Here is a 26,720-nt window from a genome sequence, read left to right on the forward strand (position 1 = left end):
ACCTGCAGTGCCCTTGCACAAGGCATGAAGTTTACACCAAAGGGGTGGGTTTTTTAAATCTTGTCTTTTATGAGTGGTAATGTGTGTGCTCTACTTGTGAGCCCCCCGCCAGGTCCCTCAGCAGTTTCCTAAAACAATGTTTCTTTAGTGTACATTTTTTCCCTCTGTGCTTTGGCACTTTTCCCTAATTGTGAATCTTTTATCTCTGTTACTATTCCCTGATTAACCTGGATTAATCTGTGGGAGACTGGGAAACCCTCACCAGTTCAGAGGAGAGTCTGAGTACTCAATGGGATGCTACAACCATGTGCCCGCTCATGATACTCCATGGAGCCTGCTCATGTAATAAGATAGACTTGTTTATTTTTAATTAATGCTTTACAGTAAAGATTTTGGCACATGGGAACAATTTCTTACCTCACTGAGACAGGTGTTTGCAAAAACACTCTCACCTCTAAATTAGGTCCATCATCATATACCAAGACCTGAAGGCCCCTCCTTCCCGAGCCCTCTCCCTGTCCTCCATCCCCAGAGTCCTTTATTTTGGTGCAAAATGCCAAACTGTCCAAGATTTAATTTGTATTTCCCCATTCAGTGACACAGCTCCTAGCTCAGCAGGGATGGCACTGAGACTCTCAGGGTGACAGGGGCCCAGGGCTGCTGAGTCCAGGTGCTGAGAGCAGTGGGCAGCACACACACTGGCCTTTCCTAGTGCAGCTGTAGGAGGGGACATGGGACACTCCACAGGCTGGAAACAAAGTAAGTTAAAAAATTATCACAGTTTTTTAATTTTTTTTATTTTATTTATAAAAAGGAAACACTGACAAAGCCACAGGATAAGAGGGGTGCAACTCCATATAGTTTCCACCACCAGATCTCCGTATCCCATCCCCTCCCCTGATAGCTTTCCTATTCTTTATCCCTCGGGGAGTATGGACCCAAGGTCACTGTGGGATGCAGAAGGTGGAAGGTCTGGCTTCTGTAATTGCTTTTCCACTGAACATGGGCATTGACAAGTTGATCTATACTCCCAGCCTGCCTCTCACAGTTTTTATGCAAGTTCTTCATTAATATACTTACACAGTATATACTTACACAGCCAAGACAGAAAATGTGCTAAACGTAACAAAACTCAGAAATGCTCAAAGAGAAGTTCAGGCTGAAGAAGCGATGTAAAACCTTAGGGAAAAGAAGCAAAGCCCTGGGACCATCCCCTGTAACAGAGTGCCCCCAACTCCCCAGATGGGCTCCAGCATCAGCAGACAGTGAGGGCCCTTCCCCCTCACCTGTGCCTGGCCAGGGAAGCAGGGCTGAGAGCAGGAGGGTGCTGATGCCCACGCACCAGGGCTGCATCTCAGCTCAGGGCTCCTCTCAGTGTGCAGGGTCAGGTGCTCACAGGCCTGGGGGCTGCTCACTCCCTCCACACTCTTCCTGGAGCTGTGGGACCAGGAGTCCTGAGGAGAAAGCTGCCTGGTCAGGACCAGAGTCAGGATCCCCTCAGTGGGTGAGCAGTGAACAAACACAATGCATCCAACTAGAGTCCACACATCAGCTAACGGGATGGAATTACACACAGAATAATCTGGATGGATTTCACTGGGATTGTACTGCAAGAAGAAGTCTGTGGCTCCTGTAAACCATTATTTTCTCAAATAGAATCAGTGTCTATGATGTATGTTGCACGAGGTGAGGTCTATTCATATAATCCTTTAAAGAACAAAATTAAAGATAATAGATTAGTGGTTGATATGGTTTAGATGGTAATAGGATTTTATTGTCTTTAATTGTAATGGATGAATTGCTGAAGGCTCAGGGATTGAGCTCGAGCATCAGAAACTATAAGTTTGATGAGACCAATAAAATCCTATTACCAATAAAATCTGTAAGGGGACTAATAATATAAAGGGGAAAACATGAGATCTACTACAGATTGGACCTTTATAATTCTTATGGTGTTCACCTTATAAATTTATGAATAGAAGGAGATTTCATAAAACCACACAGTCAGTGAGTGTTTCTAAAATGAATAAAATCTGAGTAAGGTTTGTGGGTGATACTCACTGCTATGTTTTGGTTGTGCCATTGTGTTGTGGCAATACCAAATGTCATCAGAGAAGATATTTTGAAATTTACCATGTAAATTATCTTAAATTCTTTTTCTTCTCATATTTATTTTGCCTTTTATTATAAAACAAATCATCACTGTAAAAGGGGCACAGACTTTTACACACAGATTTTTCTATCAATGAACATAAGTAGAAACTGGGCAGATTTCACCATTTAGGTCATTAATAAAATACCATATGTAGGAAAGAAACTTAAAATAAAAACAATCATAAGACTACCTAACTTACAATATTAGAATTCTCCACAAGAGCAAATGGTATTTTCCCCATATTTACTACAAATTTGAATTTTTTTACAGCCAAGATAACAGATAAAATATTTAACCAAAAAGTTCAGAATTTTCTAAGTTACCAGTTCATCATTTTACATATAATATTTTTAAAAATCCTGTAAAGTTTATTTAGGAGGATAATCAATTTTGCACAACCAGGCCAAAAAGAACTTCAGAACATCGAGGGGAAAAAAAAGAAAAGAAAAACTTCATCACTGATAAGTGAGAGAAAAAAAATCTTTGAAAACACAGAAGTGACAGCCATGTACCCTTTCAACAATCTTCATCATAGCATGAACTTTATTGACAATCAGCAATCAAATGTATCCCAATCCTAGGTAATCATTCCTTCTGATGATCTGATCTTTTTTGTAATGAAACTGTAAAGTGCAACATTTTTAAAAAATCAGATAGTGACTCTGGTTTTATTGTCAGCTTTACTTTTGAGTGTAAAAATGACCAGCTATGATATGTATATACCATTATGACCAAAATCATAACTTCTGTTGGCATCTCTTCCTCTGAGTCTCCATTTCTCCCACTTATCTTCACCCAAATAATAAAAGTAATACAATTGCAATTGACTTTACTATTATCAATGGCATTCTCACCACAGTTCTTACAGATCGAATAAGGTTCATTAGCTGAGATTTAATTCCTGGCTTCTCCCCGAATCCTCCAATTCCCTGGTCTGTTCCCCAGCCAATGTTCTTAAGATAGCGCTCTTCGTGCAGCAGTGCAGTGGCATTCAAGCACAGCAGGGACGCCTGCAGCAGGGAGTACAGGGTGAAGGTCATGGTCACCCTGAGCGGCTAAGGCCTAACTGAAGCAGCTGCCACCACTGGCCAGGACATGGTGCAGGCACTCGCCAACCTATCTTGAATTCTTAATCAAGTATTCTATTCCCCTTGGTCATCAGTTCTTTAATTACTAAGACTTTCTAACATTAAGGAAAATAGACAAAGGAACTTAGCATGTAAATTCTGGCATCTAGGAAACTTGGAAGCCATCACTCCCATTCTACAGCCGAGAAAGTGAAGAAACTAAATCAGCAACTCCTCCTGGTTCCATCAAACATTTCAGGGACCATAACTGCCCTGAGGTTGGGAGAAAGAGATCAGCACCTCTCAGAATCACATTTATCAGAGCAGGAGCCAATCATGCAGACAGCAGAGGGGAAGAAAATTTAAATTGTAATGGATGAACTGCTGAAGGCTCAGGGATTGAGCTTGAGCATCAGAAACTCTAGATTTGATGAGACCAATATACTTCAGAGAATCAAATTCCTGTGGATTCTCAATAGAGATTGGGAAACCTCTCCTACTCAAAGATTAAGAATGGGAGAAGGAATGTGGTTATTCTGAACCCTTCTTTCTGAAAATGCTTAGCCTCAAAAGAAACATTTAACACTGTATAACCAAGGGATATCTCCAAGACCCTAAAGAAGTTGAAGAATGGAAGTTTCCCTCTGCAATGAGCACAATCTGAGCAATAACCAATATCTATCCACAGTCAGTGACATTACTCACTTCCTGACAGGTCCCCCAGAGGAAGGCAAATGAGTGACTCACAGGCAGTAGAGCACAGACACAGAAGCAGAAGGGAGAGGTCCAGCAGGAGGGTCTCTCTGGAGGGCAGAGGCTCAGAGCAGGGCTGTGGGCTCAGCTCAGCTGCAGGGGGCAGAGGGCAGAGGCCTGGGTCCCAGCAGGGCTCGCAGCTCCGGTCTCAGCCACTGGCTCAGGGGCTATAGAGTCAGAAGGGAGGGGCTAGAACAAGTACAGAAAGCAAGTAGAAAGGCCTAAAGAAAGACCATAAAGTACGTAACCAAATTCTACATAGACCAAGATACCCTCCTCACTTCTTATTTCACTTCCCTCCATCACTCCAAGGCTAACCATATCAGATAAATAAGGGCTACAAAAGCTGGATAAGGCCAAGAGACTGACATATTTTAATGATGGTTCTCTTCATCACTGCCAGACCACCATCCCCCATCATCAGGGGCCCCAGTCAGGGAATACTGGGGTTCTCACAAGATATAATGGGCCTTAACTGCTAACAGATCCCTTTTCCCCATCATCATCGGTCATCTCCATCAGGAACAACATTGAGGGCCCTTCTGTGGGCCTCTAATAGGACCTTGCCCTCAATGTGGAACAATTATAGTAGGGACTGCCCCACTCTCCTAAGGAAGACTGGGTCAACATACTCTGCCACTAGAGGAAGACTGGTCCTGCAATGAGTGCAGCCTAAAATGAAACTAGCTATGACCACAGAATGCAAGTTCAGATCTACAGGAATACAGAAGTTACACAGGGTCCTGTGTTGAATATGGGCCCCAGATCTGATCAGTGGATTTAACAGCTAATAGTGTATATAATTTCCCCATACTTACAAGCTACTTTCTTCCCTAATCCAGCATTCAAGTCTAATTTCCAACTCTGACACCATCTCCCCAGACAATACCTTTACCCCACCAGCATGTTAGCTGTTGGGCTCAGGCAAAAATTAGTAAAGTCATAAGCCCCTTGGAATATACCTAATAGAGACTTAGTAGCTTTTTCAAAAATGGAGTCCTCAAATCTCTTCTGCTATAGTCTTACCTTTGGTTTTCTGATTATTAAAAAAAAATTATTCTGCTTTATCTTTTTAAATTCTCTTCAGTCACTAAGTAGCAGAAGCTACTATGATGGCAACCTAACTTCCCTTGGCAGATGACCTTACCAGTGTTTCCTGGACCACCCCCCCACTCCCCAGAACCCTGCTCCACTAGGGAAAGATAGAAACAGGCTGCGGGTAGCGATCCACCTGCCAATGCCCATGTCCAGCGGCAAAGCGATTACAGCAGCCAGACCTTCCACCTTCTGTTCCTCATAATGATTCTGGGCCCATACTCCCAGAGGGATAAAGAATAGGAAAGCTCTTGATGGAAGGAATGGTATGCACACCTCTGGTGGTGGAAATTGTGTGGAATTGTAACCCTCTTAACAACAACAACAACAAAGTAGGCAGGACCCAGAGAGCACAGAGCCCTGCTGGGCCTCAGCTGCCAGCCTGAGACCTGGGGCATGAGAGCCAATGCAGCCTCTGCCCCTTGGAGATCAGCAGGCTGTGTGGACTGGTGCTCAGACAGTGACAGTCTTACACTATTTCACCCTCACTGAGCTTCTCTCTTCTGGCCATAGTCCAGGGTCCCACAGACGTTTAGAAGTTGTAAATAACCACCTGCAGGGTAGGGGACATGGGCACAGGAAGGTCCTAATCACTTTGGGCACTCACTACAGGCTCCTTTTTGGAAGTCTTCTTATTTCTTCTCTTAAATGTTCTCAGAAAGACAGGTTCTCCCAATGGAGGAGTTTATGCTCTGTGCTCCAACTCAGCCCCCTTCCAGCCCAGCTGCCTCCCCTCAGCACAGGGCAGGGGGACAGCAGAGGCTGAAGCAGTGCTCACACCAACTTTTGCCTTCAGGAGGGGCAGCCTTTCACTCAGCTGGGAGTTGGGAGAGGCTCAGAGCCAGGAGCTGGGTTTGGGATGAGTAAGAAGGGTTGAGAGCCCCCAGATCTTCCTACCTTTCTGAGCTCCTTCTCCCAGTCCATCAAAAGGCAGGGCTGGTGGGACCTGGGGATGGGAAAGTTCTTCCTTTGTCCTGTAACCAGTCCCCTCCCTTGTCCCAGGGCCACAGCAGAAATTCCTAGCCCAGGTCTGCTGTGGACTTTACATTTTTAGTTTATAATTTCCAGTTTTCTAGAGTCTTCAAGATATTTTTAAAACCCTACAACATTCAGACTCACTAATTTCAACAAATTAGAGATCATCTCTCTAAGTGAAGGAAACCTTTACCTTTTCCTTTTAATAAAAAAATTAAGATTTTTTCAGTATTATATATTTATGAAAAAGAGAATAAAAATATCACCCAGGCACTTAGGTTGCTGGGAACTGAGCTGGGACCTCATGCTCTCCAGTCCAGCTCTAGCCACTGTGTTCATTGCCTGGTGAATGAAAATTCACCATTTTGTATGAACTAATACACAGATTATATCAACTTTCAACTCCTCCACAACTAAACTTATTTAATGTATCAATTTCCCTCTCAATTTTTGTAAAAAATAATTGATAGATTTAGATAATCATCCACCCGTACTTCTGTCTTAATTGTTACATCGTTAATCATTATTATTTGGGACTATGAGTTGATTCATGCAGTAGAGTACTCACTATTATACCTGGCCCAAATTCCAGAGTTCAAGCCCCTAAGACACCACAAGAGGACACCATACAAAAGTGAAACTTCACTAGTAGTGGAACAGTGCTACCATGCCTCTCCTCCTCTCTGTCTTTCTCTATATTTTTCCCTCTCTATAGAGGGGAAAAAGAAAAAATAGTCCCACCAGGAGCAGTACAATCACACAGGCTTATAACTCTCTGCAAAGGCCTCTTTTTGAAAAAAAAAAAAAAAAAAAAAACTCACTGTGTTTGTTAATATTGCATAATGTGACACTTGCTGGAGCATCTCCTGTTTTCACATTCTTCTCATTTTCATGTGAGAAACATCTGTGGTGTGAGATTCCATTGTTCTGCTGAGCCCCTGTGCCTGTGTCCTAGAAGTATTTCATAGCATTAGTAGGTCCTCCATTATGAAAGTGTTCAGCTATTAAAGCCCTCCATAATTCTCTGTTATTGTGTAATGTCTTCATAGCTATCATCTTGTTACTTCATCAGTTTTTGTGTAAAGCTTCTTGTAACTGTGTCCTCTAAGTTTACTTTCTCCCAGTTCTAATGATTCTTTATAGATACAAAACTTCTAAAACAATATACAAATATACAGGTCTTGTATGATTTAAACCCCAGTATAAAATATTTAGTCCACAAATTTAAATTCACTCCAGAAAGAATATTTATTCTTATCATCTGCTTTATTTTAAAAAAAAAATAGACACTTTGGTATATAAATTTCTTTCTTAGTTTAAGCACTTTTATTTGTGATATAATAATAGTTTACAAGGAAATAGTTCTACACTGAGCCAACCACAAAGTTCTATGCCCCCCACCCAGACACACATACTTGATAACAACTATAATTCTTACAAAGACGGAGTCAGTTTGACTACTCTTTTAACATAATTTAAATGCTTGTTTTATATCTTACTGACTCATCATACTTTAACTCGTCTCACCGCATTTTTTCCATTTTGAGAGATTTTATTTTTTCTAGGGATGGAGTGCAATTTTTGAATTGTGTGTTAATATGAGCCAAATAGTAAAAACAATGCATATTTCACAGGTCCCTGCAGTGCCCACTCACTCGCAGTGGGAGCTGGCTTCTGTGTAAGTGAGCACCAGGCTCTGTGAGTGCAGGGCTCCAGTCAGGGCACAGCTACTGAGGACCATGCTGGCTCCTCATGGCGCCAAGTCACTGGGCAGCTTCCATCTGGGGCCTCTGCTTCCATCCTGTGTCCGTGTCTGTACTCAGTGTGTCTGGGGTGAAATTTCCTCATTTTTTGGGTCCATAAGATATTTTCTTTTATTCTAAGTTTTCAATTTAGTTATTGTGCTTTTATTTTATGTGTATATTATAGTTATGGCCTAAAGTCTTCAACTTAGCATGCCCTTTCAAACCAAAAATTAAAAAGAATCTCAGAACTATTAAGGGATCACACAGAAAATGAAATAAAATATATGGAACATTTTATTATGTACAATCATAACTTTTGAAAATATATGCGCAGTGCATTATTTACTCAAACTCCTGTGACATCTCCTCTCAATCCTCAGTCCTGGAGCCATCACTGACAGAATGTGAAGCTTTCTCAGGGTCTCACAGCTGAAGCCTCAGGAGCTGTTCCCATGGCTGAGACTCTCACTCTCAGGATGCTGCAGGCACAGCTGACTGGACTGGACTGGGTGACCCACTGCAGGGTGACTTGTCCACAGGACTGTTTGCAGACAGTGCTGGGGTTTGTCCCCTGGACTCTCCACAGGACAGCGGGTGGCTGGATTCCCCCAGATTCAGTGACACAGTCACAAGAGGTGAGAGTAGAAGCTGCAGTGCTTTCAGAACCTGACTTTAGGGTCTCTCAACTCCATTGATTCTGCTGGTTATTCACTGAGGGGTGTCTATAAAACGGCATCAGTCTCGTCACCCAATCTGGTCCCCTACGCCTACACTGAACTTCTCTGTTCCACACTCTTGGAAACAGAGTTGGCAGTCAGCTGAGGTAAAGAACAAACACCTCATCACAGACCCCTGCAAGCGTCAACCCGGCTTTGACCTAGCACGTTATGATTGGGCCCTCCTCAATCGCTATCGAACAGGCCATGGCCAGTGCGCCACTATGTTCCATCGCTGGGGAGCCAGAGACGACCCGAACTGCCCCTGTGGCTACAGACAGACTATGACCCACATAGTCAATGACTGCCACCTCTCCAGATTCAAAGGAGGTCTCGAAACTTTACATCAGGCTCAACCTGACGCTGTTGACTGGCTACGGAAGAAGGGCAAACGCTAGAAGAAGTAGCTTGAGGCAAGGACGTGGGGCCACCTTGGAGAATGACAGTCACCAGTGGAACACCATAATCTTAATACTAACCAATTAATGGTGACCCATATGTCTACCCATGAAATTCTCATCCCATCAAATATAGACACATCTTTAGTTACAAGGAAGAAATGAAAGGGCCCTAGGAATGTCTATGCACAGGGAGTGGCTATAAGCATGCAGTTGTGTACCAGAAATATGACTCCACTCTCTCTATTTCTCATGCCCCAGGGTAAGGTGGATGCCTGTCATTTGCCACAGAAAAGAGGGTCAGGAGAAAAGTCTCTCTCACACAAAAGCATGACCTCTGTATCTGAATATAACCATGCCTCACTAAGCAAAGGGTCAAGATGTGTGTGGGACTGACAATGTAAAGTCTGTACAGCAGGGTCCTGGGATGAGCACAGACATTCTCCTTGAATTGTTTCTACTTGGCTAACCTGCTTTGAGTGTCTGCTTTGCCTGATGTCACTATACTGAGCAACCCTCAAAGGAGCCCAAAGCTTGGTTTGGGGCTGCATTTCAGGATTTCCCTGTCTGTGGGCAGCTTCCCTGGAGGCAGCCACTCTGGGCTCACTTGCTCACAGCATTGTGTGTGTGAGTCTTTCTCTCTACTTCAGTTTGATGATGGCACCTGGAACCTGACACCCTGTCACTCAGGAAAGGTAGCTTCTATGGGCTGGAGGTTGTTATGACATTGGACTCTAAAGTGTGAGGGCCTGAGCTTGATCCTTGGCATTGCCTGTGCTGCTGTGCTGCTCTGCTCTGAGTCTCTCTCACATACTCTCACTGTGGCTTTCTTTCTTGTCTCTCTCTGTTTTCACAAATAATTTCATAAAATTGTTAAATGCAAAAATATAAAACAAGAATGAAGGTATCTTCTGGTCTTTTATAAAAAGTCCATTCTAAAGCAATGAATTAACTGGATTTTTTTCATGAAACATTAACTTTTGTCTCTCATAAGATTTTATATACAGTGAAAGACAACATAGTATTTCTTGTTTATTTATTTATTTATGAGAGAGAAAGCAGAGGAGGAAGAAAGAGGAGCGAGAACTCTGGTATATGTGATGCTGGGGATTGACATCAAGACCTCAAACTTTATAAGCCAAAGCTCTACCACATCTGCCAACTCCCATCTGCAACAGAGTATATTTTAAGTCAGTTTTCTCTGTTCAGCATCACAGCTCTGAAAATTATTCATTTACAATAAATATTTGATGTATAGTATATACTTTAATATAGTAGCATGTAGAAAATATGACAATACCTTACATACCAGGCAGTAATATATACAAAATCCACCATTTCCATATCCAATCCATTTTTTATTGTTAAATGATAGTGGACTATAAAGTTGTACTGAAGTACAGAGCTCTTTAACTTAGCCAGGAGACTTACAGGCCCTGGGAATGGGACCTTGTACAATGACAGAAACTCAGTGAATGTGGAGACTTCAAAGTAGGCATCGGTTAGGTTTTGGAGTGGATTATTTTACTGAAAACTATTAGCCAATAGAGTATTGTGCACACAGAGTATTAATTTTCACAGACATGAATAGCATGTGCTCTCAGTCCTTGAAGAGCCCACAGCTTTTTGTGAAGCAGAAACATACAGAGTCAATCTGGCGTGATGTCTGGTGAGTAAAGTTAAATTGTGCATGTTAAAATTACATATATATGTGTGTGTGTGTGTGTGTATATATATATATATATATATATATAGAGAGAGAGAGAGAGAGAGAGAGAAACTAAGAGGGGGAGGGGAGGGTTGGTAGAGAGTGAGAGACACCTGCAACATTCCTTCATCACTGGTGGAACTTCCCCCCTACAGGTGGGGATCAGGGTCTTGAACCTAAGTTTCTGAGAGTTGTAGCCTATGTGCTTAAATGGGTGAGCAGGTGGCTCACCACTGTCTAACTCTTAAACATCATTTTGAAGAAAGTAGCTAAACTGTGTCAGAATCCCAACCTCATATCTCAGGTGCATTTTTATAGAGTTTTGCATTTTTCCTAAAGCCAAAGTAGTAAAGAAAGTGCATTCTCAGAGAATGGGGTATGGGTGAGGGCAGCACAGAGTGGACAGTCTGAGTTTCCCCAAAGGCTGGAGGAGTCTGGGCCTGAAACAGATCCTGGCTCCCCTGACTGCAGCCTCCTGGGTGGGGTGTCTGATGCTCTCAAGGCCCATGAGGATGCCCTGTGGTGTCTCAGTTGTGTCCCCACAGTGATGACAGGATCTGTCACTGACAGCTAGGGAGGTGTAGGTCCCTCATGTTTCCCCAAGTAAGAGGTCCAGGGTAGAAATATGGTTTTAAGGATTCAGTGAAGATGCTTTTGAAAGTATAAAGAAGACTACAATCTGTCACATTGAAGAAAGAGATCAGTCCTTTCTCATACTGCAGAAAAATACCCACTACCAAGGGGGCTTCTGGGATACTGAGAATGGAAGGAGGAGTGGAGAGTGCTTTGTACTCACCATTCTCCAGGGAAAGTACCCAAAACCCACTTTCAAGACAAACAGAGATGTCTCCTTTCCGGGTAACTGAGTCCGTACACAGTCCTATTTCCCACCTGTCCTTCCTTGCTACATCCACTTCCCAGTAATGGTTGCCAGCAGAGAAGCTGTTCCTCCCCAGAACAGCCCTGTGAGTGTCAAACTGCTGAGGATTATCAGCATCTTCAGGATTGTCAGGTACATCTTGTTTTTCCTCAACAGACCTCACATATTTTCTGTCCTGTGATACTTGGAGGAGAGGGTGAGCAGTCTTCTCATCCAGTGTTATGTCTTCTACAAAAGAAGAGATAGATCAATTAATTATAAATCTCAGAGACTTTAGATAGAGTAAAGATGCTTATCTAATATGGCCTCTAAGAGAGGGATGAAAACAGGGGTGGGAGAGAGAGAGAGAGATCTCACTGGGTAGCGTGATGCCTCACCAGGCACTTGCCCAAGCTCCAGCCCCAGCCCCACTGGGAGGTGCTGTGTCACCAGGAAAAGCAGAAGCTGGGGGAGGGGGGTTCTCCTCTCTCCATCTCTCCCTGAGTGTCTGAATTACAAAGAAGCTGGTTTCTCAAAGCAGTGAAATTTTCCATGTGTGGACCCTGCTTCAAGAAAGAAAGAAAGGAAGGAAGGAAGGAAGGAAGGAAGGAAGGAAGGAAGGAAGGAAGGAAGGAAGAGAAAGAAAGAAAGGAGAAAGAAAGAAAGAGGCGAAGAAAGAAAGAATTAAGAAAGTATGTAAAAAAAGAAAGAAACTCTGAATGCTACTGGGTACTTTTCAAAAACTCAAAGAGATCAAAGTAACTATCTCTCCACATTCCTGCCCAAAGGCCACTCCATCTCTATATCTGAAGGTTTTTGGAGAAATCACTAAACCATTTCATCTGTGAAAGGAGGAGAATTACATATTACCACCAGCTCCTGAAAGGCCTCAACAAACATTCTTGTCTTGGAACATTTACCTGTCTGATTCCATCTGATTCCATCTCTCTCTCTCTCTCCATATATATATATATATATATATATATATATTTCCTTTGCCTCTCTCTGGCTATCTGACTCCTGTGACATTAGTAAAATAACTTTAAATTTTTGCGTGAGCTTATAGTCATGTGACTACCTTGAAAGTAGAGCAGAGGGCAGTGCGGCCAGGGGAGCCCCATCTGCAGACACAGAGGCTGAAGTGCCCTGGGTGCCCCAGCAGAGGACAGTGTCCACTGCAGACAAAGGAGGGGAGGAGGGGAAGGGGCGGGGCCAGGGAGCCCAGGGGAAGAGGGCGGGGTCACTGATCCCCTGAGACCACAGGGGATTCTGCCCTTTCTCTGGGCAGATGGACGGACAGGGGAAGGGGGGGAAGAACTGCAGAGAAGGATGATTAGCAGCTATTTAATGGAGTTTTGACTGTAAAGAGAGAGAAATAAGCTAGTAGTCACAATTAGATCAAGCGATCTATTGTCTCCAGGAGCGAGACTTCAGCATATGTGCAGGCTGACTTAAGGACAGAGGGGTGTGAGAAAATTGGTTGTAAGGTGGAGAGAGTTGAAAACAAGTCTCATATTTTTTAACCCTGTTGTCTATGGAATTGGTATAGAGTAATGTCGTAGGTGGAAATTAAAAAAACAAAGTAGGAAAAACATAGGATGAAACTTTAATAAACTGTGGTCTGTTGCAACAGGACCAAGACTCTGAAGGGAGTGGAGGGTCCTGGGGCAAGGGGGGTGTTGTATCCTGTGGTGGAAGAGAGGTAGTTTGCAAGGAGGTGAGTTAAGCTGCTAACATCCTGGGGATGTGAAACTGTACCTCTGTGACAAAGGCAATTTTCTTTCTTTATTCTTTTCTTTCCTTCCTTTTCCTTCCTTCCTTTCTTGCCACCAGGGTTATTGCTGGGACTCAGTGCCTGCACTATGAATTCACGACTCCAGGCAGAATTTTTTTTTAAACAGAGACAGGAAATGATAAGGAAGGAGTGTATAGAAAGGGAAGAGAAAGAGAGACACATGCTACACTGCTTCACTACTCATTAAGCTTCCCACTGATGGTGGGGACTAGGGGCTTGAACCAGGTCCTTGTACATGATAATTTGTACATTCAGTGGGGCTCACCACTGCCCACTAATACACAGACAGTTTTCTAAATTTGCATTTCCCCAACAAGGGGATCTTAAAAAAGATACAGTGATGGCTTATTTCCACTGTAATTTCAGTGAAATTGTTCAATGTTATAAATGCTCTCAAGGATTTTGTGTTCACTTAAGGAAGTCTTTTATGAAACCAAATTTTCATATTTGTGTCTTCATTCTTATTTAATGCCAAGTACATTTGTTTATTGTCAAATTATTTTCAGAACTCAAAATACATATATACCAATTAGGCTAGATCTTTGCTACAAAAGACTTCCAGAAAGGTTAACTTGTAAACATAAATCACGCCTCATACACATGATAAAAAGTGGTATTTACCTGTAAATCTTCGAGCATATTTCAGTACTACAAACAGACAAAAATATTCATAGTTAGCTAATAACTAGCAGAGGAGGGACAGTTGGATAATGACATATGGGTGTCAAAGTAGAGAATTCAGACTTCACTCACTTTCTTTTCCCAAGGCTTTTCTTTGCTCTGGAACCAAAGACAGAGGGTGGGAGTGGGGAATGAGATCTGTATTCTGAGAGGATATTGACTGGGTTTCAGTTTAGCATGAGGGGGAGACAAGACTTACCAAGTTGCAAAGTAAGTGCAGCTAAAAATGAAAACAAAGAGGTCCATATATTAATATTTTTAAGAAATTGGATGCCAGAGGTTGGATCTTAATAAACTCTAGTTTATCAATGAATATCTGTGTCAGACTCTGTCATGTGAGGCTCACAGGCTGACAGGACCACTTGGCCCAGACACTGAGCTGGGGTAGCAGCAGCCTGTGCAGACACACTGCAGGGCTGTCAGGGACAGTCTGCTGCTTCCTGTTCTCACAGCAGCTCTCTGCCTGCTGCTTTTCAACTGCTGTCCTGCTTCAGTCTCCACCTCAACATGCCTGAGTTCAGTCTCTGTCATCTCACTAGGGAAATGTCTGTGCAAAGTCTAGTTTGTCCTGAGTGGTTTTCTTCTGCTCTGGGGACACTGTGAGCAGCATGAGCCAGTGTATCACCCCAGGGGCATCGCAAGCAGCCTGTCAGTGTGGCTCCATACTGGGAGCCCTGTGCTCCTGAGCACAGACTCAGGGCAGCACCCGCACTCCTGCAGCTGCTTCTGACAAAGACTTTCATCAATTGTGTTCATCGTAAATACTGTTTACTACAACATATATATTTCCATGTGCAAGCACCCAGGTTTGATGCCCCATCCCCACCTTTAAGGGGAAGCTTAAGGAATAGTGAAGCAGGTCTTCAGGCATCTATTTTTCTTTCTCCCTTTCTATCTCTTATTTCTCCCTCAATTTGTCTATGTCCTATAAAGTAAAAAGGAAAGAAAAAAATCAAAAAGGGAAATAAGACCACTAGGAGAAGTGGATACATAGTGCCAGCACCAAGACCCAGCAAGAATCCTGGTGGCAATAAATGAATTAATTAAAAAGAAAGACTGAACATCAGTTGGGGGTAGTGGGTAGCTGATGAGTAGAGCACACACATTCCTTGTGTGAGAACCTAATTCAGTCCAGCACAACAGGAGAGCACTATGCACAGCACCCAGAGGAGGCTCCAAAGGGTAGAGCAGTGCTCTGGCTTCTCTCGTTTCTCTCTCTCTCTTTCTGTCACTCCCACACATTTGTCTCATTCTAGTTGAAACTGAAGGAAAATAAAGTCTATTTTGGGGCATCTGAATCCTGAAACCACTTCACACATAGGAGAGGAAAAGGAAAATTTGATCAGTTTTGGTCATTGGAAACTGGCTTGTAAATGTGTGACTCCACCTTCTAGGCCAGTTATTCATTCAGAAGGGCAGAGAGGAAGGCAGAGTGAGGTAGACAAGGGAAACCCCACAGCATGGAAGCTTCCTCATTTGGCACAGCCCCTCCCTGTGCAGCCAGGGCTCAGACCTGAGTCCCTCACCAATGTGGGAAACCAACTGGAGAGCTGTCTCTCTGGTGCTGATTTTTTTATGTCTGTGCATTGTTGATATATTTTAATATTTTAAGCATGCTGTTCAATAATATTATGCCTCTAAAATAGAAATAGATATGACTCACCATTCTTTTCCACTAAAGAACCTGTTAAAATCAAGAAAAATGATAAATATAAATCCATAATTATTAACATTAAAGGAGGAAATTTTCTTTTTAAAAAATGTTTATTTCTTTATCCCCTTTTTCTTTTTTTTTTTTTTGTTGTGTTGTAGTTATTATTGTTGTTGTGATTGATGTCATTGTTCTTGGATAGGACAGAGAGAAATGGAGAGAGGAGTGGAAGACAGAGAGGGGGAGAGAAAGGTAGACACCTGCAGACCTGCTTCACCACTCGTGAAATGACTCCTCTGAAGTTGGAGAGCCAGGAGCTCGAACCAGGATCCTTACGCCGGTCCTTGAGCTTTGCGCCATCAGCACTTTAACCTGCTGACTCCCAGGAGGAAATTTTCAATGAGTGTTCTTGGTCAACTCATTCAAGCTTTTACCTGATCAACTTTACCCAGGAAATTGAACATGAGGGATGAGGCTGATAATAACAGAAGCAGGATTTGTCTCTCTGAATTCACCTGGATGGTCTGAGAGACTCCCCTTAAACTTCATTAACTGGAATATCATCACTTCTAAGATAATGTCAGCCCACAGATCCTTCTCTTAATTGTCTAGAGCTCACCCAGTATGATCCAAGAAGACGTTACATCCAGTTCCCCATGGGACTGAGCACTCAGACTGAGGAGCAGGGTTACTGCTACTGTAGTCAGAGGTGGGGAGTCTAAACATCTAAGGAGCGTTCCAGGTCAGACATAGTGATCTAGGGCTTGGTTTATATGGAAGCTTTATGTGGAACTCTTTACGCCAGTAGCCAATTATTTCTCAACTATGCAGTTCATTTTCTTTCATTCTGCTGATTTTGTTTTCTCTGATATCTCTAGAGCCTGGAATATGTGGATGTTTTTCTCTGGTTCAGTGTAAGAGTCAAAGACTCAGCACAGCAACCAAGCTTCCCCCATGGCTTTAGTATCCTGATTGTACTCGTTTTCAAACCTGGGCAGGGAACATGGGTGAGCTATTTCAACAACCCCAGGAAAACCACACCACACAGCCTAACCTCAACCTGGGGCCCTGGTTTTTTAGCACCGGTAATATGAGGTTTCGCAAGCGTTCCAGGTGATTCTGATCGTGCTCACAATTGAGAATAAAGACCACTTGAGTCTTTTACTTTTTTATTTTTTTGGCATTATCTTTACTTAATAGAGAAAGTCAGAAATTGAGAGGGAAGGGGGTGGTAGAGAGGGTGAAACACAGCAACACCAGTAGTACTGCTTCATGGTTTATGGAGCTTCCTCCTGCAGGTGGAGACTGGTGGTTTGAACCTGGGTCCTTGTGCACTGTAACATGTGCACTCAACCACATGTGCCACTTCCTGGCCTTGGCCTTTAATGAGCAGAATTCTGTGGAATGACTGCCCAGTTCTCTGACACTGACAGATTTCCTCAGGGAATTCCTAGAAATGTGCACATGTACAAGGAATGGGAAGGATACTAACCCTTATTCAGTTTTCACCCTAGTGTCTATTACCACAGAGAAGGATAGTCCCATCGGAGCTTTAAAAGTCACCAAGTCCCTGCAGTCATTCTACTCGATTCATGTTTGTGAAGCATAACTGGAGTGAGTGTCCTTATCCTTAAATTGGAAAAGTAAAATTCCCAGATTGAATTTTACTCACCATGTTCTTTTAAGAGTGAACCTGAAAATAAACAAAGAAAAAAAAAAAACAGGATTGGTTACTAGGGCCTCAGTCTCTCATTGAACTGCTGTTCATCTCACAGGTGAGGCTCTGTGGATGCTGTGAGACAGACTCAGGTTCCCAGAAACCCTTTCTGATGTGGAGGAGTTCTGAAATGACTCTGCTCCCTGAGACATACCCATCTAGAGACAACCCAACTCGGCAGGGAAGTTGTGGAGGGGGAAGTAAACCTTCAAGTTAGACTTCAAAACAACAGACTGGAGCAAAGTATTTCTGCGTTCAGTGCATCCATCACAGATGAACTGTGAAGGATATTTATAGTGAAAGCTATTAGTCTTCATAACGTGGAAAAGGAATGATATCAATCCCAAACATACCTACTACTCTTCTAACGTGTGAAAAGAAAACACAGAAGGCAACCAGGAGACACAGGGGCACAGCAGATCCCACTGCCCAAGGCCAGAGACTGGGGAACAAGGCATCTGAAAAACAGGAGTTATTTTCCTTGCGATTGAGCTTGACATCAGTGATCCCGCTGTTGGAAACAAACCCAAGGGTTTTCTCCTGGGAGACATATGAGCAGGACAGAGATTCTAAGTTTCACCTTCCCTCCCTGCAATTCACAGAAACCCCGGAATCCTGGAGAGGCTGATGTACCCACATACTTACTAAGGGAGAAACATAAAGAAGGTTTACAGTACAATGTTTCAACATACCCCAAACACAAAAATAGTGCATCAAGTACCAAAATATTCTCAATTGGAATTAGAGGGGATTGAATTGTTTTGTGGAAAACTGAGAAATGTTAACATGTACAAACTACTATAAGCCATTAATATGCCCAATAAAGAAGAATATATTTTCAATCAATAATGTCAAGTCTTGATATATGAACAATTTCAACTCTAATATTCTTATAATAAAAAAAAAAAATACGGCAAGTGCTACAAAGGATTCCCTTATATCCAACTCTTCTCCCTCCCTTCTCAAAACAGACTTTTTCACTATCCTTTATATTCAATTACTTTAAACACTCATGTATGTGAGCCTGACAAGCAAGCAACAGTCAGGACAGTCTAGGTCTCAGTGTTGTTCTGTGAAATGCAGGACACTCAGCAAAATTGGCTTCAGAGTCCAGGACCAGAAGGTTTGTAGTTGCCTCAGGAAACAGCTGGGAAGTGAGAGTGATCTGAGTGGTTTAATTTGACATCTTGGAGACAACACCAAAGTATTCAAAGGGATCATTTCCCCAGGCAGCAGGAATAAGGGAGTTTTTTTTTAAAAAAATTAATAGATTACTCAAAATATTTAATTATCCTTTGATGCCTTGTGCAACCTTATAAACATTATGATAAAATAGAGTAGTGACTTGCTCTGGCAGCGAAATGAAAAACAAACAAAAGACAAGCTCTCCAATAACAACTACAGTGGATGCAGTAGAGCATCCTTCAGGCCCTCCACCCTCAGGTCTTGGATGCTGTCACCCCCTTGCTCAGCAGAGATCTCTCAGGATGCTGACACTGGAGGACACTGACCTGCCATAGAAACGTGTGCTTCCTTCTCCTCACTGAGGACTGGGTTCCTTATGGCACAGGACACATCTCTTGACCTGGTGTCTACAGTGACAGATGTTTGCACATGAAACAGGCCATCTCCTGCTGCTCTCTTGGTCTCAGAGGCTGGTGTCAAACGTCGACCTTGCAGGTCCCTCCATTGCACCTCAGGCTCTGGGTACCAGCCCCTGGATGTGCAGGTCAGCTTCACCTCCCCAGTGCTGCCAGGCTCAATGTGAATCTGAGGAGCTGTGCCTGAGGCTGGGAAGGAAAATAAAAGAAACTGAAAAAGTACATTCTTTAAGAGTTTTATTGCCACTTTACTTTGACTGTCAGCTTGTCTTCCTGATTAACCTCTATAAATTTCTACTCCTATTTATGAATGTGGTTGTAGAGAACACCAACACAGTAAGTGGGAACAGAGATCTTTGGTGTTGGGAGTGGTGTGGAGCACAACCCTAATGTCTTAAAATCTTGTAAAACACTATCTCCTACAAAGAAGAAGGAGGAGGTAGAGGAGGAGAAGGAGGAAGAAGATGAAGAAGGAGGAGGAGGAGGAGAAGGGAGAAGGAGGAGGAGAAGAAGAAGAGGAGGAGGAGGAGAAGGAGGAGGAGGAGGAGGAAGAAGAAGGAGGAGAAAGAAGGAGGGGAAAGAAAGAAAAGGAAAATAAAATGACTGCCACTGTCTAATTTGGGAAAGAAAAGTTGATTGAATAGAGTGACCATACACCAAACATGTCTGTATTTACTCTTTTCATTTTACTCTTTTTAATTAAAATATTATTATTCATTTATAAATTTATTTCATTAATCCCAGTGTTTTGACTGAAATAGAAAGAGACCAACAGCATTAGGGATCAATAGCGCATAGTGAGATCTGTACACTTGGTTAAGCTCACATATAACTATGTGCAAGGACCCAGGTTCAAGCCCCACTCCCCACATGCAGGGAGGATGCTTCACAAGTGATGAAGCAGATCTGCACGTGTCTGTCTTTCTCTATTGCTCTTGATCTCCCTTTTACTCTGAATTTTTCTTTGTCCTGTCAAATACAAAGAAATGAAAGAAAAAATGACAGCAGGACCATTGGATTTGTAGTGCTGGCAAGGAGCCCAGTGATAACCATGGTGGTGAGAGAAAGAGAGAGAGAGAGAGAGAGAGAGAGAGAGAGAGGTGCAGAGCAATTCCTGGTGATATATCACAGCAACCTACTGGAGATTCTTTGTTTATGTTTTATCTTATTAGTGCTTTAATATTGATTTACAAGATTATAAGATTGTAGGGGCTTAGTTCCATACAGTTCCCACCAGCAGAGTTCCATGTCCCTTCCCCTCCATTGGAAACTTTCCTATTCTTTTTTCTCTATTCTTTTTTCCTATTCTTTTTCTCTCTGGGAGTATTCTTCTGGGAGTATTCTTTTGTTGGTGCAGAAGGTGGCAGTTATGACTCTTGTGGTTGCTCAATGGTGATTCTCACAGTGGGTTGCAGTGCTTTTCAAGAAGGGAAGCAGTGCTGCAGGTGTCTCTCTTAACCTCTCCTTATCCTTCCCTCTTGATTCTCTCTGTTTCTATCAAATTAATCAATATAAACCATTTTTAAAAGAAGGTAAGAGAATGTAGCTCCGGAGGTGACGTAGTAGATGAACTGTTGAATTCCCAAATATGAGGTCCTAGTTCAGGTCCTGTCAGTCCAGGTCACCTCCATGCCCTCTGTGCAGCCAGAGGAATGGAGATGTACAACTTGGATCAACATTCTTTAATATCTTGGCTTCTGATAACCATATTTTCACTGTAGAGTCACCAAGGCCCAGTTTCTATTTCAACAGTGTAGGTTGCTGTTATCAAAATACTACCAAAAAAATTCTAGAAGAGCTGAAGGAATTTCACGATAGCACAGCTAGTTAAGCGCATGTTGCGCAAAGTGCAAGAACCTTGTTAGGATCCCGGTTAGAGGCCACCCCACCCCCGCTCCGCACCTACAGAGGAGTCACTTCACAAGCAGTGTAGCAGGTCTGCAGGTGTCTATCTTTGTCTCCTCCTCTCTGTCTTCTTCTCCTCTCTCCATTTCTCTCTGTCCTCTCCAACAATGATGACATCAATAACAACAACTATAACAACAATTAAAAAAACAAGGGCAACAAAAGGGGAAATAAATAAACATAAAAAAACTTTAAAAAATAAATAGACCAGAGCTGAGCAGTGCTCTGGTAAAAAATAAATAAATAAATTGAAGGGTATGGATAATATCTGTCTCATAAAGTTTTTGTGAAGATCCAGTGAGTTCATATATGTAAGGGTGTAAAACAATGCCTAACCCATAATAAGATTTTTTAATTTTTTTATTTATTGGATATAGACAAATCAAGAGGGAAGGTGAAGATAAGGGAGAGAGAGAGAGTCAGGTGGTATCGCAGTGGGTTAAGCAGACGTGGTGCAAAGCACAAGGACCCGCATAAGGATCCTGGTTTGAGCCCCCTGCTCCCCACCTGTATGAGAGTAGCTTCACAGACAGTGAAGCAGGTCTGCAGGTGTCTATCTTTCTCTCCCCCCTCTGTCTTCCCCTACTCTCTACATTTCTCTCTGTCCTATCCAACAACGACAACATCAATAACAAAAATAATGAAAAACATCAAGGGCAACAAAAGGGTAAATAAATATAAAAAAATCTAGAACTTATTTGGGAGTTTTCATTCCAGAGACTCACCTGTGACCAACACCTTGAATTCTGTTTCATTTTTTAATTTGGAGCTTGCGAAGTTACACCTGTACTCTCCGTCATCTGAAGGGAGGATAGGATGGATCCTCAGGGCCACCTGCCCTGTGGTGGTGTTCTCCTTCAGGAACTCTGTCCTCCCTAGGTACTCTGGGCTCTGATCTTCCAGATGATCCTGGGAAGCAACATAACGATGCACCAGAGCTGGAGGATCCATTCGGAACCAGGTCACCTCCATGCCCTCAGCATCTGTCTCTGGGCTGAGGTGACAGGACAGCACAGCTTCTTTCCCGACTGGGGCAATGACTGGTGCTCCTGGGCCTAACACACGAAATTGCCCTGAAGAAAAGAGTGAAGAAAATAATGAACCCATTGCTGAAACTTTTTTGAGGAGCCTTTCAAAATATATGTATTAAACTCCAAACCAATAAGCAATGTGATGTTTTAAACTGTTGCCATTATTCCCAGAGTACTTTGCAAAGTGATTCCTTCAACTCCTTTGTGTCCATTGTGCTCAGCTGTGGAGCACAGGACCTGAGTGCTTGAGGCCTTGGGAAAGAGCCTGACACTGCACAGGCTGTGCAGAGCTCTGGCCTTTCTCTCCATCTCGCTCTCTTTCTACCATTCATTCTCATGATGTAGGGTAATATATTTTTTGAAACTGCATTACATCATGGGGATTAAATCATGCATTCACCTAGAAAATCAAGATATTAAGTTAGTATTTTCCTCAGCTAATCAAACTACCCCATCACTTGAATGTCATTGTTTGAACCATGAGGATTCTCCCTGGTTCTCTTCTGTGATTCTAGCCCTCCCAGCAGCCTCTCAGCCCAGACAAGGCTTCAGTGAAAACCAGTTAGCTTATTACTTATTTATAACCACAGAATAATTTTTAAGATAGCATGAATCCAACCTATTTATTATTTATTATAATTATTTTTCTGCCAGGGCTTCCCTGGGGCTGTGTGCTGGCATTATTTCACAACTCCTAGAAGATACTTGTGAGGATGGGGGATGGTGGTGGAATTAACTTGTGTGTTTTTTTCATTAAAATATAGCTGACATATGGCATTTTATTAGTTTCATACACACAACATAATGATTGGATATTTCTGTATACAGCAAAATGATCACCACTCTGACTTGTTAGTATCCATCTCACACACAGCTGTGCTGTTTTCCTTGTTATGAGCTCCTTTGAGATTTTCATTCTTAGTAAGGTTCATATATATTCCAGCAGAGGGAGGGAGACAGGGAGGGAAAGGAAGACAGAAGAGAGAACCCCTTTCCACTTCCCCTCAAGCCATCTTTGCTCGGGACTCCCATGTCTTGAATTACCTTTTCATGCCTAGTAAAGTATGTACTCCACTACGTGAGCCAGCCTCTGATTTATTTAATATTTTTTTGAAAATAATTTTTATTCACTTCATGAGAAATGTACAGGAAAGAGAGAGTCCAGAGAGCTCTTTAACACAGGCAGAACCAGGAATCAAACTCAGGACTTCTGTCTTGCAAGTTCAGAGCTCAACCACTTTCTTACTTTCCCAGATATTAATTTCTGCTATACAACATGTTTGTTGTATAAGAAAAATGAGTCCATAACATCTTTCCTCCCAAATATTCTCAATCATTTTAAATTTCCTGATTAATATTTGTGTGTTTATTAATTTTACAACTTTTTAAAAATAGTTATTTAATTTATCTCATATGCAAGAGAATTAGAAGTGATGGGGCTTAGGGCTGGTATGGAGAGAGAGGCCAGAACATGACTCTGGAACATGCCATGCTAGGGATCAAACCAGGAAACTCAGACACTTGAGTCCAGTGCTCTACTAGCCGAACCAGCTTCTGAGTCTGCACTCTGAGTTGTTCCCGTCAGGACTGAATTAAAGAAATGGCTGGACACCCAGCTGTTGGGAGGATGAACTATTGCTGGATAAAGACCACACAGTGTCCCACTACCAACTTGAAATACAGAAGCAGTGCTGCTGTCTGTCTCTGTGAAAGTCAGTTCATTTTCATGGAACTGAGTACCACTTGTTGTTGATAACAAATTCACTTATCAGCATGCAAGGAAAAATGAAATATAGGAAAAGTTTTCCATGAATACATAAAGGGAATTTTACTCAACAAGCTACAGAAGGTTATTCCTCAAATTGAAAGGGGAAAAGATGCATTTACTAGAGCTGCCCTCATCTGAAGCACATGAGGGTGGACATTGTAGTCAAGAATATCTCAGGAGCTGGCTCACACCTTACCATGCATGAGGCCCTGGGTGAAGGCCCCGACTGGAGTCTGTGTTTTGGCAAAAATGTTAAGTGTTTCATAACAGGGGGATTTGGGCTGGGTTGAAATTATCCCTCAGTGAGACAGTTACATGTATAAGAGAAATCTGAAATCCACCTTTGTAAGGCTGTGTCACAGTGTATTTTGGGGTGCATACTTTTACAAGAGTGTCCCTAAAATAATAAAGGAATAATTATAATTACAGCTAAAAAATTACCACTTCTGTGAGGTTTTGTTGTTGTTGTTTTGTTTTGTTTTGTTTTTTGAAAAACATGCTTGAGAGAAACCCCAGAGCAGTGCTGAGAAATACACAGAGGGTAGGGAATCTGCATGAGGCTGATGGAGAGACGGTGAAAGTTCAGCTCCAGGAATAAACTGAACCAGGGATGTGGAAGATGTGGTGGGAAGATGCTACTGAAAATGAGGCCAAGAGGGGAAGGAGAAGGAGATGCAATGAAAACATGCAGGTGAGAAGCTGAAGGTCAAGTCCACCTCCAGGGGGAGGAAGGGCAAGTCAAGACAGGGACACAGGACACAGCTCCTAGCTCAGCAGGGACGGCACTGAGACTCTCAGGGTGACAGGGGCCCAGGGCTGCTGAGTCCAGGTGCTGAGAGCAGTGGGCAGCACACACACTGGCCTTTCCTAGTGCAGCTGTAGGAGGGGACGTGGGACACTCAGCAGACTGAAAACAGAGTAAGTTAGGACTTTACATTTCAGTTATTGGCATTTCAGAAACAATATTTGTTATTAAATGCGTAACTTTATACTTTTAAATCTAAGACAGAAAACTGTAAAAATTAACAGCTCAGAAATGCTGAAAAGAAAAGCACAGGCTGGATGAGAACCAGCTTAAAGCCTTCAGGAAAAGAGGCAAAGCCCTGCGACCATCCCCTGTAACAGAGTGCCCCCACCACACCCCCAGCCAGGCCCAGCATCAGCAGACAGTGACAGCCCTTCCCACTCACCTGCACCTGGCCAGGGAAGCAGGGCTGAGAGCAGGAGGGTGCTGATGCCCACGCACCAGGGCTGCATCTCAGCTCAGGGCTCCTCTCAGTGTGTAGGGTCAGGTGCTCAAAGGCCTGGGGGCTGCTCACTCCCTCCACACTCTTCCTGGAGCTGTGGGACCAGGAGTCCTGAGGAGAAAGCTGCCTAGTCAGGACCAGAGTCAGGATCCCCTCAGTGGGTGAGCAGTTATCAAACATGGTGCATCCAACTACAGAGTCCACACATCAGCTACCAGGATGGAATTACACACAAACAATTTGGGTGGATTTCACTGGGGCTATAGTGCAAGAAGAAGACTGTGGCTCCTGTAAACCTCAAACAGAAACAATGTCTATGACGAACATTATACAGGGTGAGGTCTGTCCACATAATCCTTTAAAGATCAAATTTCAAGATAATAAACTAGTGGTTGATATGGGTTAGATAGTAACAGAATTTTGTTGTGTCTTTGAAAATAAATAGAATAGAATGGATAAAAAACGAGATCCTGTAAAGGTTGGGCTTTTCAGATTTTTACTGAGCTCATCTTATACATTTATTCATGAAAGACAATGTCCTAAAGCCACATAAACAATGTCTGATTGCTTTGAAAATATATAAAATTCGAGTAGGTTTTATGGACAGTGATCACTTCTATGTTTTGGTTGACATTGTGCTGTAGCAAGGAAGAAAATCTTAAACTGCAGCACATAGGTTGCTGGGACATCAGTGTAAGGAGCTTGAGCAACAGCCACTCTAAAAGGAACCTGCTTAATAGAACCCACACACTTCAGACAATTATGATCCTGTGAATTCTGAGAGGAGATTGGGAAACTTCTCCTCAAAGATTGAGAAGGGGAGAAGAACAGTGATTTCTGAAATTCCCCATATTATTATTAGCCCCAGAGAAACACTTAGAAAAGCATAATGAACTTGGTGGGGGGGACTACTAGCCCCAAATGCCCTTGAAAAATGGGTGTGCTCCTGTTCCCTGCCAGGAGCACAGTCCTTTGAACAATCACCGTTTTAGTGCACAAAGTCAGTGATATTACTCTTGTCAGGTCCCCCAGAGGAAGGCAGATGAGTGACTCACAGGCAGCAGAGCACAGGCACAGAAGCAGGAGGGAGAGGTCCAGCAGGAGGGTCTCTCTGGAGAGCAGAGGCTCAGAGCAGGGATGTGGGCTCAACTCAGCTGCAGGGGGCAGGGGGCAGAGGCCTGGGTGCCAGCAGGACTGGCAGCTCTGGTCTCAGCCACTGGCTCAGGGGCTGCAGAGACAGAATGCAGGAGCCAGAGGGCACAGAGCCCTGCTGGGCCTCAGATGCCAGCTTGAGACCTGGGGCCTGAAAGCCAGTGCAGCCTCTGCCCCTTGGAGAGCAGCAGACTGTGTGGACTGGTGCTCAGATAGTCAATATCTTACACTAATTTTCCTTCACCAACCCTCCCTTTGCTGGGCAAAAGTCCAGGTTTACAACAGACTTTTAGAAGTTGTAGATAACCACCTGCAGGGTGGGGGACATGGGCACAGAAGGTCATAATCACTTTGGACACTCACCAAAGTATCCATTTTGGCAGGCTTCTTGTACCTTCACTTCCATGGTCTCACAAAGACAGATTCTTCTAATGGAGGAGTGTATGTTCTGTGCTCCAACTCACTCCCCTTCCAGCCCAGCTGCCTCCCCTCAGCACAGGGCAGGGGGACAGTAGATGCTGGAGCAGTGCTCACACCAACCTCCCCCAACCTCACAACCTCACACCAAGTCCACAGGTGGGAGTGGGAGAGGCAAGGAGCCAGGAGCTGGGTTTGGGGAGAGCAAAACCTCAAGGAAAGTTGAGAGCTCCCACATCTTCCTGCCTCTCCCAGCTCCTTCTCCCAGTCCATCAATAGGATTT

General features: G+C 43.1%; 2 protein-coding genes across 2 annotated transcripts; both read right to left on the reverse strand.

Moving 5' to 3' along the window:
• Positions 1-2,808: 2,808 nt before the first annotated feature.
• LOC103119619 (immediate early response 3-interacting protein 1-like) lies at positions 2,809-3,239 on the reverse strand. The gene has a single exon (XM_060196925.1). The coding sequence runs from the start codon at positions 3,193-3,195 to the stop codon at positions 2,947-2,949; it is 249 nt and encodes an 82-aa protein (XP_060052908.1). The 5' UTR covers positions 3,196-3,239; the 3' UTR covers positions 2,809-2,946.
• A 7,933-nt stretch (positions 3,240-11,172) lies between these two features.
• On the reverse strand, positions 11,173-26,425 carry LOC103119632 (butyrophilin subfamily 3 member A1-like). Its single transcript, XM_007529945.1, has 8 exons — positions 26,383-26,425; positions 21,547-21,894; positions 18,827-19,105; positions 17,271-17,291; positions 15,611-15,631; positions 14,147-14,167; positions 13,888-13,914; positions 11,173-11,720 (listed from the first exon to the last, which is right to left on the reverse strand). Exons 1-8 carry the CDS (start codon positions 26,423-26,425, stop codon positions 11,173-11,175), a joined length of 1,308 nt encoding a protein of 435 aa, XP_007530007.1.
• Between the last annotated feature and the right edge of the window lie 295 nt (positions 26,426-26,720).

The sequence above is a fragment of the Erinaceus europaeus genome, chromosome 9 (genome assembly GCF_950295315.1).
Source record: "Erinaceus europaeus chromosome 9, mEriEur2.1, whole genome shotgun sequence".
NCBI classification, from domain to species: domain Eukaryota; kingdom Metazoa; phylum Chordata; class Mammalia; order Eulipotyphla; family Erinaceidae; genus Erinaceus; species Erinaceus europaeus.